Genomic DNA, 14,802 nt, shown 5'->3' with positions numbered 1-14,802 from the left:
TCAAAATAAGTTATGTTTTCCTGAATAGGAATTTTCCTCAAGAGGTGATTCTGAATTGAATAGACCTATCAATACCTAAAGTCCAAGTTACCTCAATAATATCAAAGTCATTTCCACAAATACTCTATACAGCAGAAGTACATTCTAGAAACCAAACTTCTAAAATACAAAGAAACTAGAACAGAATGTTCAAGAGAATTTCATAATGATGAAAACATTCTTTATCTGGCCATCCAACATAGCAGTCTACAATGAAACACTTAAAATGTGATTGATGAAAATAAAAGAGTAAATTTATGCTATCTTTCCAGTTCAATAAGGCAGAGAAGAAAATGACAATCCTGAACACATAGATCTACATAAGAATGAGAAACAGGGGCCAGAGAGATAGCATGGAGGTAGGGCATTTGCCTTGCATGCAGAAGGACCGTGGTTCAAATCCAGGCATCCAATATGCTCTCTGAGCCTACCAGGAGTGATTTCTGAGGGTAGAGCCAAGAGTAATCCCTGAGCACTGCCGGGTGTGACCCCAAAACCAAAAACCAGAAAACAACAACAACAACAAAAAAAGAATGAGAAATAAAAGGCTGGATGGATAGTACAGGGGGCAGGGCATTTGCTTTGCATGATTCAATCCCCAGCATCCCATTAGTCCCCAGCACTGATAAGAGAAGAGTGATTCCTGAGTGCAAAGCCACAAGTCATTCCTGAGCATGGCTGAATATGTCCCTCCCCATGCAAAAAAAGAACGAGGAACAAGTTTGAACTGAAGTACCAGGAAACAAGAGAAAGTCTTCATATAACTTTTAGAGTTCATCTCAGAGAAGGAAGGAAATACTGGCATACTTAGATATGATACAGATCAGTGAAAAGATTTAAAACCCTTCATTTTAAAAAACAAGCTACAAATTAACAACTTCAAATCTAAAAGAAAGACTTCAGAGAGACTTTAAAACTAAAATTATATATAAACAATTTACTATTTTTTGTCTTATTTGGTTTGCCTTATCCAGCTCTACTCAGGACTTATCCCTGGTGGTTATCAGGGGACCAGATAGAATGCAGGGGAATGAATTCGGGTCAGTTGTATTCAAAGTAAGTGAGGGCTTTTACCTGTTGCACTATCCCAATCTCATCTTTATTTTTCATTAAAAATAGGGGAAAGGGGCAGGAGAGACTAACTTGCAGGCAGTCAACCCAGGTTCATCCCTGGCAAACATATAGTCCAGCACCATGAGTGATTCCTTAAGTGCAGAGACAAGAGTAATCCCTGGATATTTTCCAGTTTACACCCCAGGAAGAGTTCTGGCTCTGGGTTTGACTGATCCCCAGAAGGAACCCATCCCTCTTCCTAGAACCGATGGTCTAAAGTCAAGTAAGCAGTGCCAAATTAAAAATTGAGCATCACTAAGAAAGGCAGGCGCGCGCGCACACACACACACACACACACACACACACACACACACACACACACACACACACACACACACACACTCCCACACACACTCACACACCCAGGATCACAAAGGGTGTCTTCTATGGGGAAAAAAACCTGCCCCCCCCCCCCGAACATGAGTTTTAAATTGTTTTAAGACATATAAAGTGGGGACGAGAGAGATAGCATGGAGGCAGGCATTTGCCTTGCATGCAGAAGGACAGTGGTTCGAATCCAGGCATCCCATATTGTCCCCAAGCCTGTCAGGAGCAGTTTCTGAGCATAGAGCCAGGAGTAACTCCTGAGGGCTGCCGAGTATGGCCCAAACACTAAATAAATAAATAAATAAATAAATAAATAAATAAATAAATAAATAAATAAATAAATAAATAAATAAATAAATAGATGGATGGATGGATGGATGGATGGATGGATGGATGGATGGATGGATGGATGGATGGATGGACAGACAGACAGACATATAAAGCAGTTTTCTATTAATATATTTGGGCAGATGTTCTAAAGCTAGAACATGTATTTGTCATCTTTAGGCTGCTAACTTTCCAAACACTAATCCAATATAAAGAGAATTTCAAGAGGTGAAAAATTTTCTAGTTTATTCTTAACATGTGTGCAGATCACAACCAATCAAGTTCTCCTAGACCCTAATCACTGAACCTAGGTAGCAACAAAGAGTAAGGTACAGTGTGATCAAAGGCAATTCCTGAAAAACTAGTAGTTTATGGTCGCAGTCTAACATGGCAGCAGTACGTAGGGCCATAACTATCCAATCAATAATCCCCTAAGTAAACTATTCTCATCCCTTAACCAAATCTTCCTTCCCTTAGCTTCCACAATCTTTCAGGCCCTGTGTTCTAATTAAGAACTATGGAGGGACAGAGAGAGCAGTAAGGCATTAGTTTTGATCTCTGGCTACACATATTTTTCCCCTTAGCACAGAGCTAGAAATAAGCCAAGTACCTCTGGGTGTGGCCCAAAAGACAAGCAAGAAAAGAACTACTCAATACATTGTCTATAACTTTTTTTTTTTTTTTTTTGGTTTTTGGTTTTTGGGCCACACCCGGCGGTGCTCAGGGGTTACTCCTGGCTGTCTGCTCAGTAATAGCTCCTGGCAGCACGGGGGACCATATGGGACACCGGGACACGAACCAACCACCTTTGGTCCTGGATCGGCTGCTTGCAAGGCAAACGCCGCTGTGCTATCTCTCCGGGCCCTGTCTATAACTTTTTAAAAAGCAAAAAAATAAGTTTCTATTTAAAGAAAAAATTGGGGGGGGGGGGCATACCTAGTGCTGCTCAAAACTTACACTGGGAGTGGCTTAGGGACTATGAAGCGTCAGAAATCTTAACCTGGGTCAACTGCATTTACAAGGCAAGCTATCTCTCCAGCTCCTATTTAAAGAAACTCACTTAAGAAATATGAAAAGAAAAAAGAGAGCGAGAGATTCAAGAGAGAACCCGGGCTTCTTCAGAGGAAGAAAAATTGAGAGTACATATCTCAGGTTGAGATGCCTGCCCATCTCCAGAGTGGAGAATGAGCCTATTCCTAGAACTTTGTTCCTTTCTGATCAAATTTAGACTTAATTTCTGTCACATGTAACAACAACCACCCTACAGTACTTTCCTAATTTTTATTTTGTTTCTTAAGAGAGTTAATAAAAATCAAACTTCTCTTTGTGTGTTGTTCTCTCAACAAACTCAAAACATTACTTGGAAACATTCACCATGGCTACCCCTCCCACTTCCTCCACTCTCCTCCCAAGGATTTCATGCCCACAATTGGCTCAGTGCCTCCTAGGTTTGATACAATGGAAAGGCGGAAAAAAGGCAAGAAAACAGCACTTTCCAAAGGGAAATGAGAAATTTTAATTGTAGGTACTTAGAAAGTAGAAACTAAAACTTAGACAAGAGCAGGGAATGGCACTCTCAAAACTTGGAAAATTTAGGAAACAAATCTAATACAACTAAAACTTATTTAGTTTAATGTATAAAAGTCTAAATTGATTTAAAAATGACTATATCTACTTTTAAATTTTTACCTTTCTCAAAGAATTCCTGCCAAATTGTTCTAAAGAAGCCACTAAAATACATTTTTTAAATTTGTGTCAAAACAATATAAAAAGTTAATAAAATGGTAATTTTGGGATGGCGACTAAGTAGGAAGCACCAGGACTCCGTCTTCCTACCGAGACAAAAACCATATTGGCATAACATCTGAGGTCACTTTGGGAACTCTGGACGCCATTCAAAAGTTTGCGATTTCAGGAGAAGGCTCAGACAGAAAATAAGGTAAGTCATTTCAGTTGACTTGATCATGGCAATGCAACCTTCCCCTGCAGTCAGCCATATAACTTATTCCAGAAGGAGCCTGCACCCGTCTGCATCCTCTGCCTATCTGTGTCCTGTCTGTTGACTGCTGCTTCTGATTATGGATGTGGAGAAACAGAAGCAGGCTGCCACTGTTGCAATCCCCACTGACTAAAGTAGTTTACAGAGGATTTACTACCCAAGTCCTGTTTTTCTTCCTTCACTTTTCTTTACCAGTCCCTGTGTAGGCCAGTCCCTCAAGCACAACATTCATTTATGGGTGTTTTCCATGTGAAAGTAAGTTTTCAACTCCTCTGAATAGAATACCAAGAGGTGCATGTGTTTGACCATATGGTCCCAGTCTATTTAAATTCTCTAAAAATCATAAAATTGTCCTCCACAATATCTATACCACTGCTATATTATATAAGAGGAGGTGTTTTTTTATCTTTTGGGAGCCATATTCCACAGCAGCTATTCCTGGGTTTGTGCTCATGAATGACTCCTGATGGTGCTCAGGGAATCATATGAAGTACCCAGAATCAAACCATGGCATGGTGACCATAAATAAGCAAGGCTCCCGCCTTCAATGCAAGCACAGGGACTCAGAGCTAGCTCGCATATTCTTATGCTCTCTCCTATGTTCTCTTGCTCTCTCTTTCTCTCTCTCAATTCCTACTATATGAAATTATTTTGCCTGATACTATAATGAAGGACATATATCACCACGAATATACTCAAATCCATAGATGTAAAACACCAAGAATGAACTCAAAATGATGTCAGTAATTGAGGATGTATCAATTATCACTGATGCTGTAAGTGGCCACACAAGTCGAAGGAGGAGTATACAGGAAATTTCTGTACTTCATACTCAATATACTTGTAGAACTGAAAAGGTTTTTCAAAAAATAATAAATTGTATGTTAGATAGTTAATAGGAGATATGGGGCTTACCTTGATTGCTGCTGACCCATTTGATCCCAGGTACTGTATATGATACCCCCAAGCACTAGCAGGAATTATTCCTTAGCAGAGGACCAGAAATAGCTCCTGAGTACCAGTGGCAGTGACTCAGACACTATATAATCCACTACCACCATCACCAACAGGTTATTAAAAAGGAATGCGGAGGACTAGGAAAATGGTACAGAGGATAAGGCACTTGACCTGCAAGCAACCAAACTGAGTCTGATCTCAGACACTCCATACTGTACCCTACCAGGAATGATCCCCAAGTGCAGTCAGGAGTAAACTCAAGAACACAGCAGGTGTGGCACAAGAACCAAAAGAAAAGCAGTCCAAAGCTAACATATTAGACAATAATCGAAGACTTAGATAGATTTAGCAATGTAGTAGCATACAATATGCAAAAATATCAGTTGTAGCTCCATACTAAAAATAAACTGGAAAGAATAATTTTCAAAATTATATTTCAATATGAAAAGGAATATATTATCCATTCATTTTGTTGGTAGCTGTTGGGAGGCACTAAGGAAACCACTTCAGATGGTGTTTGGGTCACCAGAATTATACTCAGTGCAAGGATTGGATTTGAAGGGGTGGGCTTGTGCAGTGCAAGAATCAAACCCAGAGCTACAGTCCTTCCCCTCATTTATTTATTATCTAACAATCAATATATCTATACACCAAACAAACAAAAAATATTAATGAAATTAAAGACCAAAGTAAGGGGCCAGAAATAAGACTGAAACAGACTGTAAAGCACTTGCCTTGCAGTTGGCCAATCCGAATTAGAATCCCATCATCCCATATGGTCCCCTGAGAACCACCAGGAATGATTCCAGAATGCAGAGTTAAGAGTAACTCCTGAGCACTATTGAGTGTGGTCCACTAAACAACAACAAAAGACAAAACGAAGACCCAAATAAAATGGAAAGACCTCCTATGCTTGTGAACAGACCTGATACTGTTAAGATCTTAATGCCACCCAATACAATATGCTCAAGTTAAAGTTAATTCCTAGGGGCTGGAGAGATAGCACAGAGGTAAGGCGTTTGCCTTGCATCCAGAAGGATGGTGGTTCGAATCCCAGCATCCCATATGGTCCCCCAAGCCTGTTAGGGGCGATTTCTGAGCATAGAGCCAAGAATAAGCCCAGAGCGCTGCCGGGTGTGATCCAAAAACAAAACAAAAAGTAAATAAGTTAATTCCTACTAAAACTTTTTTGGGGTGAGGGGATTGGATTTTGGGCCATCGCCTGAGGTCCCATATGGTCCCCACCAAGCCAGGAGCTATTTCTAAGCACAGAGCCAGGAGTAACCAGGGGCAGCCTGGTGTGACTCAAAAACAAACAAACAAACAAAATTCTAGTGGAAAAATAAATATTGTGCGGAGGCAAGAGATATATATAACTCTGCTACAGATATGTAGTCAAGACAGGTTTAATCCTCAGCACCCCATATGGTTCCTCGAGCTGGCTAGGAATAATCCCAGAGCACAAAACCAAAAAGCACAAATCAGGAGTAAATCCTGATTACCTATTTAGGGTAAACCCTAAAGCAAAATAATTAAATAATGATAATAATATAGAGTGGGGGTACAACCCAAGTGCCCCATCAATGAATGAAAATTAAATATGTGGGGCTGGAATAATAACTCAAATTCAATCCAAGACATTCTATACGGTTCCCAAAGCCCACCAGGAGTGCTCTCTCCCTGAGCAGAGCCAGGGTTAAGCCCTGAGCATTACAAGGTACAGACAGAAAACAAAGAAAAGAAATTAAACATGTCCCAATATGGATAAATTTTATTGACATTACACTAAAAGAAACAAGTCAGTAATAAAAAGACAAATGTTTTATTATTCCACTTTTAGGAGTCAAGCACATAAAAAAGAGAATAAACAAACAAACAAAAGAACAAAATTACATGTAGGGGGACAGTCAACCCAAGTTCAAACCCCAGTATGAAATGATACAGGGTTTTCTTTTGCGCTAATAAACAGTTTTCCAGAAACTAATAGAAATGGTAGTTAGAAAAACTGTGGATGTGGTTGAATTGTATTTTTATATTTTTGTTTTTGTGTTGCACCCAGAGGTGCTCAGGGGTTACTCCTGGCAGGCTGGGGGGTGGGGTGGGGACCATATGGGATGCTGGGGATTGAACCAAGATCAGCCATATATATGCAAGGCAAATACATTACCAACTGTCTTATTGCTCTGGAATGGCCCTGAAAACTGTACATTTTTAAATGGTTAACTATATGTTTTTTGTTTTTTTAACTCAAAGAACAAAAGAAATAGAAAACAAATATGACAGAAAATAAGTCAATTTAAAAAGACCTGTTGGGAAAGAAGCCAGATAATACAATAGCCTTGCACACTAAGAACCGGTTTTCTCTTCCCATATCATATATCCCCACTTGTTATGGTCCCCTGACCCCTGTCAGGAATGATACCTGAGCAGAGCCACAAGTTAAGCCCTAAGCATTTCCAGTTGTGGCCCAAAACAAATTATTGGGAAAGGAGACTGGACCTGATATTATCTTTCCTCTTATTAAGAAACTTTCTTCTAAATAACTTTTTGCCAATTCTTTTTTTTTGTTTGTTTTTGTTTATTTTGTTTTGGGGCCACACCGGGTGATGCTCAGGGGTTACTCCTAGCTATGTGCTCAAAATCATTCCTGGCTTGGGGGACCATATGGAACGCTGGGGATCGGACAGGGATCAAACTGAGGTCCCTCTTGGGTCAACCACATGCAAGGCAAACGCTCTCCCGCTGAACTATGCTGAACTATCGTGCCAGACTCAATTCTTTCTTACTTTATTTTTCTTGATTTTTGGTGGAGCTAACTAAATCACATCCTTAGCCCATCTTTTCCATTCTTGTTATTACTTGTTTATTTATTTTGGTTGGGGGCCACACTCAGCTATGCTCACATCTTAATCCTTGGTCTACATTCAGGGATCACTACTGGCAGGGCTCAGAAACCAAAGGAAGTAGGTCAGCAACATGCAATGCATTCTACCCACCATACAATCGCTCTAGCTTTTTTTCAATTCTTTTTAACTGAAGAACCAATAGTGCTAACATTGGGCCGATAAGTTCTACCCTTTTCTAGTGAAAAATCAAGACATAGTTATGGTTGACTGAAATCAGATATTAACTAAAAAAATTGGGGAAGCATCTTCAGTAATAAAACATTTTTAAATAGTATAAAAGGAAGACAATGGTGGGCCAGAGTGGTGGCGCAAGCGGTAAGGCATCTGCCTTGCACACGCTAGCCTAGGACTGACCGTGGTTTGATCCCCTGGTATCTCATATGGTCCCCTAAGCCAGGAGCAATTTCTGAGCGCATAGCCAGGAATAACTTGAGTGTCATCAGGTGTGGCCCAAAAACCAAAAAAAAGGGGGGAGAGGGGAAGACAATGGACTCCTGAATTAAAACAAGTTGCTAATATAAAATAAAAATAAAGCTGGGGCCAGAGCAATAGCAGAGGTATGGCATTTGCTTTGCATGCAACTGACCCAGGACAGACCTTGGTTCAATCCCCAGCGTCCCATATGGTGTCGTCTCCCCACCCCCCCACCCTGAGCCAGGAACACATAGCCAGGAGTAACCCAAGCTGACATCACTGAGTGTACCCCCCAAAAAAAACCAAACAAATAAATAAAGCTATAGTATAAAAGATAATATAGTCTCGGGGCCAGAGTGATACTAAAGTGAGCAGAGGGCTTGCCTTATAGCTGGCATCATCAGTTCAATTCCTAGTCAGGCTCTGAGTTCAGAGCCAAGAGAAAGCCCTGAGTACCGCCATGTGTGGCCCCGAACCAAACAACAAAATACAGTCTTGAGGCAGAAGAGATAAAACATAAAAGTATGGGCCAGATCGGTGGCGCAAGCAGGAAGGCGTCAGCCTTGCGGGTGCTAGCCTAGGACAGACTGCAGATCAATTCCCCTATCCCCTGGCATCCATATAGTGCCCCAAGCCAGGAGCAATTTCTGAGCTCATAGCCAGGCCTGAGTGTCACCTAGTGTGGTCCAAAAACCCACCACCAACAAACAGAAAGTAAAGCATTTGTCTTGTGTGCAGCCCAGCCAGTTAGATGCCCATATGATGCCCCAAGCACCTCCAAGTGATCTCTGAGTAAGAACCAAAGAAACAGTACATTGGTTTTGCTTTGTACTGTCAACCCAGGTTCAATCCTCAACATCCCTTGGTCCCCTGAGACTTCCATTAGTGATTCTTAAATACAGAGCCATTAGTGACCCCTGAACATCACCTGGTTTGCCCCCACACACCCCAATAAAAGAAATCACTCTCTGAGATCAGAGCCAAGAGTAAGCTTGAGTACTTCCTGGTATGGCCCAAAACTAACAATAATAATAATAGCTTTTGTAAATCACCACTTATCAACAGATTGAGTTTGGATCATTTATTATATACGATTTCCCAGATCTGAAGTAATTCTAATAAAAGTATTATTCCATACTAGTTGCAATCGGAAGAAAATATTGCTATATTTGTCATTTGAACAGTTACTCAATTCAGTTTCAAAAATAACATTTAGCAAAAGTATTTAATATGCAAAAGAAAAGAGGCGGAGGTATGTGAGAGGAAAAAAGGGGAAATTTTAATTCTAGGGAGATTTATAATGCTTAGTTGCATATTAAAGGTTCTGAAGTTAGAAAGGTGGCTCACCTCCACTAAACATACATTTCTTGATTGATTAAGGGCAAGACTCTTAAGCTCTGTCTATTAAACACACGAGGCACCAATTTGTAAGAGTGCTTAGAATTATACCAGATAACATAGATTCAGTATTAACCCCCTGGGTAAAGATTAACATACTTATCAAAGAATAATCAATTATCTGAATAAAACATTACTACATGTTATCAGTAGGTCGGAGTAAGAACTTTGTAGCAAGACACAGGAGACACAGTGATAGCAGGACAAGAAGAAATCATTTTTGAAGAATAACTTCTTCAGTTTTCCTTCTTGAAATGTCTATCTTAACCATACCCTCTCCGATCACTTATTAAACAAGAGCTGCAGTTGAGATACTGCAAAATTTCAACTTGGTTTACTACCCTTCTTACCATTTAGTCTAATTTTTATGTTTTTGGGTGGGTGGGGCTATTTTTGTTTTCATGCCATCCTGGAGATGTTCAGGATTACTCCAGGCAATGCTCAAGGGATGTGATGCCACAATCAAACCTGAGTTAGCCTCGAGCAAGGAAAGCACCCTACCCGCTGTTTTTTTTTGTATTAAGTCTTTATCCTAGGAGGCAACCTCAAAATGAAAAGTTAAAAATGACATAGAAGTGTTTGCATATACCTCAGTGTAAAATTCCCATTGTCACTGCAAACCATATCCCAAAGTAATTCAAGAATACTTAACATTTTTAGGCTGAAGATATCTGGATTTGGGGGAAGGAGAGTGAGCCACAAACAGTGCTACTCAAGAGTCATTACTGGCCCTGAGTTCAGGAATCACTCCTGATAGTAGAGGAACACTGGGCTGGTCAGCTGCATGCAAGTCAAGCAAACTACATATTGTATTATCTCAACAGGCAGGGAATTTAAATTAGTTTTACTCAAACAATAATACACAACAATAAAGTCTTAAGTCTGCATAAAATCTCCTATTTGGGGGAAACTGGAGAGAGAGTAAAACAGGGAGAGAACATGCTTTGCATGTGGCTATCCTAACTAGGATCTCTGGCACCAAACAGCCCCCCACCAAGCCCACCAGGAATGGTCTCTGAGTGGAGAGCCAGGAATAAGCCCTGAGCAGAGACAATTATTCGCAAAAACCAATGAACAAAAACTAGAGAAGATTTAATTCAACAGAAGGCAAAAGAAAATCCAACTAAAAGTTTCGGTGAAAGATAAGGTAGCAGGACAAAAAGTTAAAGAGTATAGAAGTTAAGGAATTTGCCTTTCATGCAGTTGATCCCAGTTTGATTCCCAGCACCATATAAGGTCCCCTAGTACCACCAGGAATGATCTCTAAGCACATATGGTCCCTCCCTCAAAAAAAAGAAAAGGTAGAAGAAAATAGACACATTGTTCACATTATCATCTTTGAATTGAAAAAGAAATCATCGTCACTCACTACTATCTCCAGTATGAAACACCCAAGAAAAGACATCATTTAGGAGCTGAAGACAATTATTCTCTTGGAGTGTTTTAACTAATAAATTACTTAAGAATTATTCATTTTGGGTTGAGTTGTTCACTTGCCTTGCATGAGGCCAACCCAAATTTGAGGCTCATCACCCCTGAGCATCACCATCATTGAGCACAAAGCAAAGAGTAAGCCCTGAACATTGATTGCTGTGTGTAGCCATCCCCCCAAAAAGACTTATTTATTTTGGTGATGGAACCATGGCTTCAAGGGCTGTAGTGCCTCCCTTGTCAGAAGGACCTGATCCCTAGCAATAGGGAGCAATACACAAAACAATGAACTGGAAGTAGTTATCAAGCATTGCCAGGTGTGATCCAAGAAGAAAAAAAAGCACATTTCATTTTTTATTTCAGAGAAAAGTCTGCATAACTTCCTTCATGGTCACTATTTAGAAGAAAAAGTTAAAGAGATCAAATCAATAGTACAGCAGTTAAGGTGCTTGCCTTGCACTGGGGGACCGCAGTGCACCCCAGTGCTATCTCCAGAACAATATTTAGTCCCTACAGTACCCTCAAGATCAAGCCCTAAGAGCCAGAATTTTGTAAGCCCTGAGAACTACTAGGTGTGGCCACAAAACAAAAAACTAAAAATAAATCAATAAGGGGCTGGAGTGATACCACAATAGTAGGGTGTTTGCCTTGCACTCGGCCAACCCGGGATGGACCTGGATTCGATCCCTGGCATCCCATATGCTCCCCAGGGCCTGCCAAGAGTGATTTCTCAGTGCAGAGCCAGGAGTAACTCCAGAGCACCTCCAGATGTGGCCCCCCAAAAAACAAATAAAAAATAAATAAATTAATTAATTAATTAATTAAAAAAAACTGTACGGTGGAGTGGGCACTTTCCTTACATGAGGCTAATGCAGATTTGAAACCTTGCAAATAGTTCCCCCAAATACTGCCAGAAGTGATCGCAGAGAAGAATCAGGAATAAGCTATGAGTCAGCACAGTCCAGTGTGACTCCAAAACCCTTCCCCACAAAATGACCCGGGGGGGGGGGGGGGGGGGACGGACAGACAGAGGAGAGCAACAAATATAAGCCAACTTTGGTTCACAACAGACATTGTTTGGCCAAAGTAGCAGTACAGTGGGTAGGGTTCTATTCTGACCTCCCACATGGTTCTCCAACAACCAGTGGAATAAATTCCTGAGTACAAGTCAGAAGTAACTCCTGAGCATTAGCAGGTATGGGCCCAAAACAAAACACAACGCAGGAGTCAGAGAGAGATCAGTGGATAGAGCATTTGCCTTACATGTTGTCAGCCCAAGTGTAATATACAGGACACCATATTTCCCCCAAGTCCACCAGAAGTGATTCATAATCCCAGAGTACAGGAGTAAGTCCTGAGCTCAGCCGATGTGGCTCAACTCAACGTTGAAAGTACATTCAAGTGTTTACTGATAAATTGTACTTTTTCATAAATACACATTTTTTACTCTGAAATAAAAAGCATATTGTGTTAACTTACACAACAAATACAAATTCCTGAGAGGTCTAGGAAGTACTCAGGTCATAAATGTATTCTGAACTGAATGATATACTTAAAAACTTATGAAAAATTATATAGCAGAAAAAGTTATGATTGGCATCCCACAAAATTCCCTTCCTGTACCAAGTTCAATTCCTTAGTACAATTAAGTCCCATTATAAACAAAGTTAAAATACATGTTATCAGTTATCTAAATCTTAGAGTGAATAAATTTAAATAAAGAACCACTAAAGGTTTTTTGTTTTTTGTTTTTTTTTTTGTGGTTTTTGGGTCACACCCGGCAGTGCTCAGGGGTTACTCCTGGCTCCAGGCTCAGAAATTGCTCCTGGCAGGCACGGGGACCATATGAGGCGCCGGGATTCGAACCGATGACCTCCTGCATGAAAGGCAAACGCCTTACCTCCATGCTATCTCTCCGGCCCCACTAAAGGGTTTTTAAGCCCTTTTCTAATTATGAAATAAAAAAAATAAAAATCACAATCTAACTCATTATATATATATATATATATATATATATATATATATATATATATATACACCTGAGTATGTGAGAGGACAGTTCTTATTCAAGGAGCTATAATTCACTGACGCCCATGAGGTCACTATGAAAAAGATAGGTACTTACAAAAGCGCTAACAATAAAAATAGTTTATTTTTTCTCTGGTCTACATAATTTTTCTAATTGAATATATAGCATGAATATAACAACTATGAAATAGAAAATTAAAAGAGTTCTTACCTTACTACATCATCAATATTGTTCCTGTATACACCTTCAAGTCTTTCTGCAGGAAACCCCATAGCAATAATGTTTGGATAAATATCTGAGTACCTAAGTTAAGGAAACATCTGAAATATGCAACAATGAAAACACATACATGTTATAAAACAGCTAATTATTAAAAAAAGAAAGCTTTATGTACATAAAACACACATATGCTAATAAAAGGCCAATAATGTAAACTTGCACATCTAATGAAAAACCGATTAAAAAAGAAATACAGATAAATTAATTAACTTCTTAAATATCATCAAAACAATACATGACATAGTTTTCAAATTGCTCTCACTAGCACAATGAAATTTTACCAAAATTGGCAAGGGCTATAGCTGAATCAAGTGGATATACTTGAGGCTCCCTATATCCAAGTCCCCCTCTTTGCCATAAAAAGGAAACTTCCATATTTAACAGTATTAAGAAGCAACAGCTTCACATGTTCACATTTCATAGTCAAAGAATCAAAACAAGACAAGAACAAAAACAGGGACCAGAGCGATAATACGAGTAGAGTACTTTCCCTACATGCAGCCAACCTACCTGGGTTAAATCCCAGCACAAATAGTTTTCTCAGCCCTGCCAAGAGTGATCCCTCAGTGCAAAGCCAGGAATAAGTCCTGAGCACTAACAGGTGTGGCCATAAAAACCATAATTAATAAATAAGGATGCATAACTTCTAATTTTTGATGCTTATAAAATGCACTACTGGAAAAAAAAAGTAAACAATAGTTAGGACGTTACATCAAACGCTGGTTATAACACAGCTGGTTATGACATAGCTGTTTAATTCAGTCAAAACATTTAACCTTTCTGAGTTTCAATTTCCTACCATAAATGATGGTTAAGACAACCAACTACTAAGAGGACTGGGGATGTGGCTCTGTGGTAGCTAGCATATGTGAGGGTCTAGGTTTCCAGAAATGCAGAATAGCAGCAGCAGCAAAAAACAACTAAGATCTCTCCTAGTGTTTGGAATTTATGTCATAATACTACAATGAATTTCCAATCAAGGTAATCAATATTTAACATGTTCACTTCTGTTACACACAACAGTTACAGAAAATGAAACTTCTAGGGCCAGAAAGATAATAGAGGAGGAAATGCATCAGCCTTGCATGCAGCTGACCAGGGTTCTAGACAGCAAAGCCAAAGATCAGTCCTGGGCACAGTGACAGGAAAAGTTCTGAGCTCCCAGAGATGGCCCCCAAATTAAAGCAAACAGAAATACAACTCATAGGAATTCATATAACGGGCCGGAGAGATAGCATGGAGGTAGGGCATTTGCCTTGCATGCAGAAGGATAGTGTTTTGAATCCCGGCATCCCATATGGTCCCCCTGAGCCTGCCAGGAGCAATTTCTGAGCATAGAGCCAGGAGTAGCCCCTGAGCCCTGCTGAGTGTGACCCCCAAAAAACAAACAAAAATTCATATGAAAATAATCTCTGTGGGCCAGAGATAGCATGGAGGTAGGGCATTACCTTGCATGCAGAAGGACGGTGACTCGAATCCCAGCATCCCATTTGGTCCCCCAAGCCTGCCAGGAGCAATTTCTGAGCATGGAGCCAGGAGTAACCCCTTAGTGCTGCCGGGTGTGACCCAAAAAATACAAAACA

At 40.0% G+C, this 14,802-nt stretch overlaps 1 protein-coding gene across 1 annotated transcript in view; it reads right to left on the bottom strand.

Moving 5' to 3' along the window:
- PTEN (phosphatase and tensin homolog) overlaps window positions 1–14,802 on the bottom strand; it is a 97,329-nt gene that overhangs the window by 57,889 nt on the left and 24,638 nt on the right. The window contains exon 2 of the mRNA XM_049764656.1: window positions 13,151–13,235. Coding sequence (XP_049620613.1) covers window positions 13,151–13,235 — 85 coding nt within the window. The remainder of the gene's footprint in view (window positions 1–13,150; window positions 13,236–14,802) is intronic.

This window comes from Suncus etruscus, chromosome 17 (genome assembly GCF_024139225.1).
Source record: "Suncus etruscus isolate mSunEtr1 chromosome 17, mSunEtr1.pri.cur, whole genome shotgun sequence".
In the NCBI taxonomy this organism is placed as follows: Eukaryota; Metazoa; Chordata; class Mammalia; order Eulipotyphla; family Soricidae; genus Suncus; species Suncus etruscus.
The sequence above is the reverse complement of the archived record's forward strand: the minus strand, read 5'-3'. Positions and strand labels throughout refer to the sequence as shown.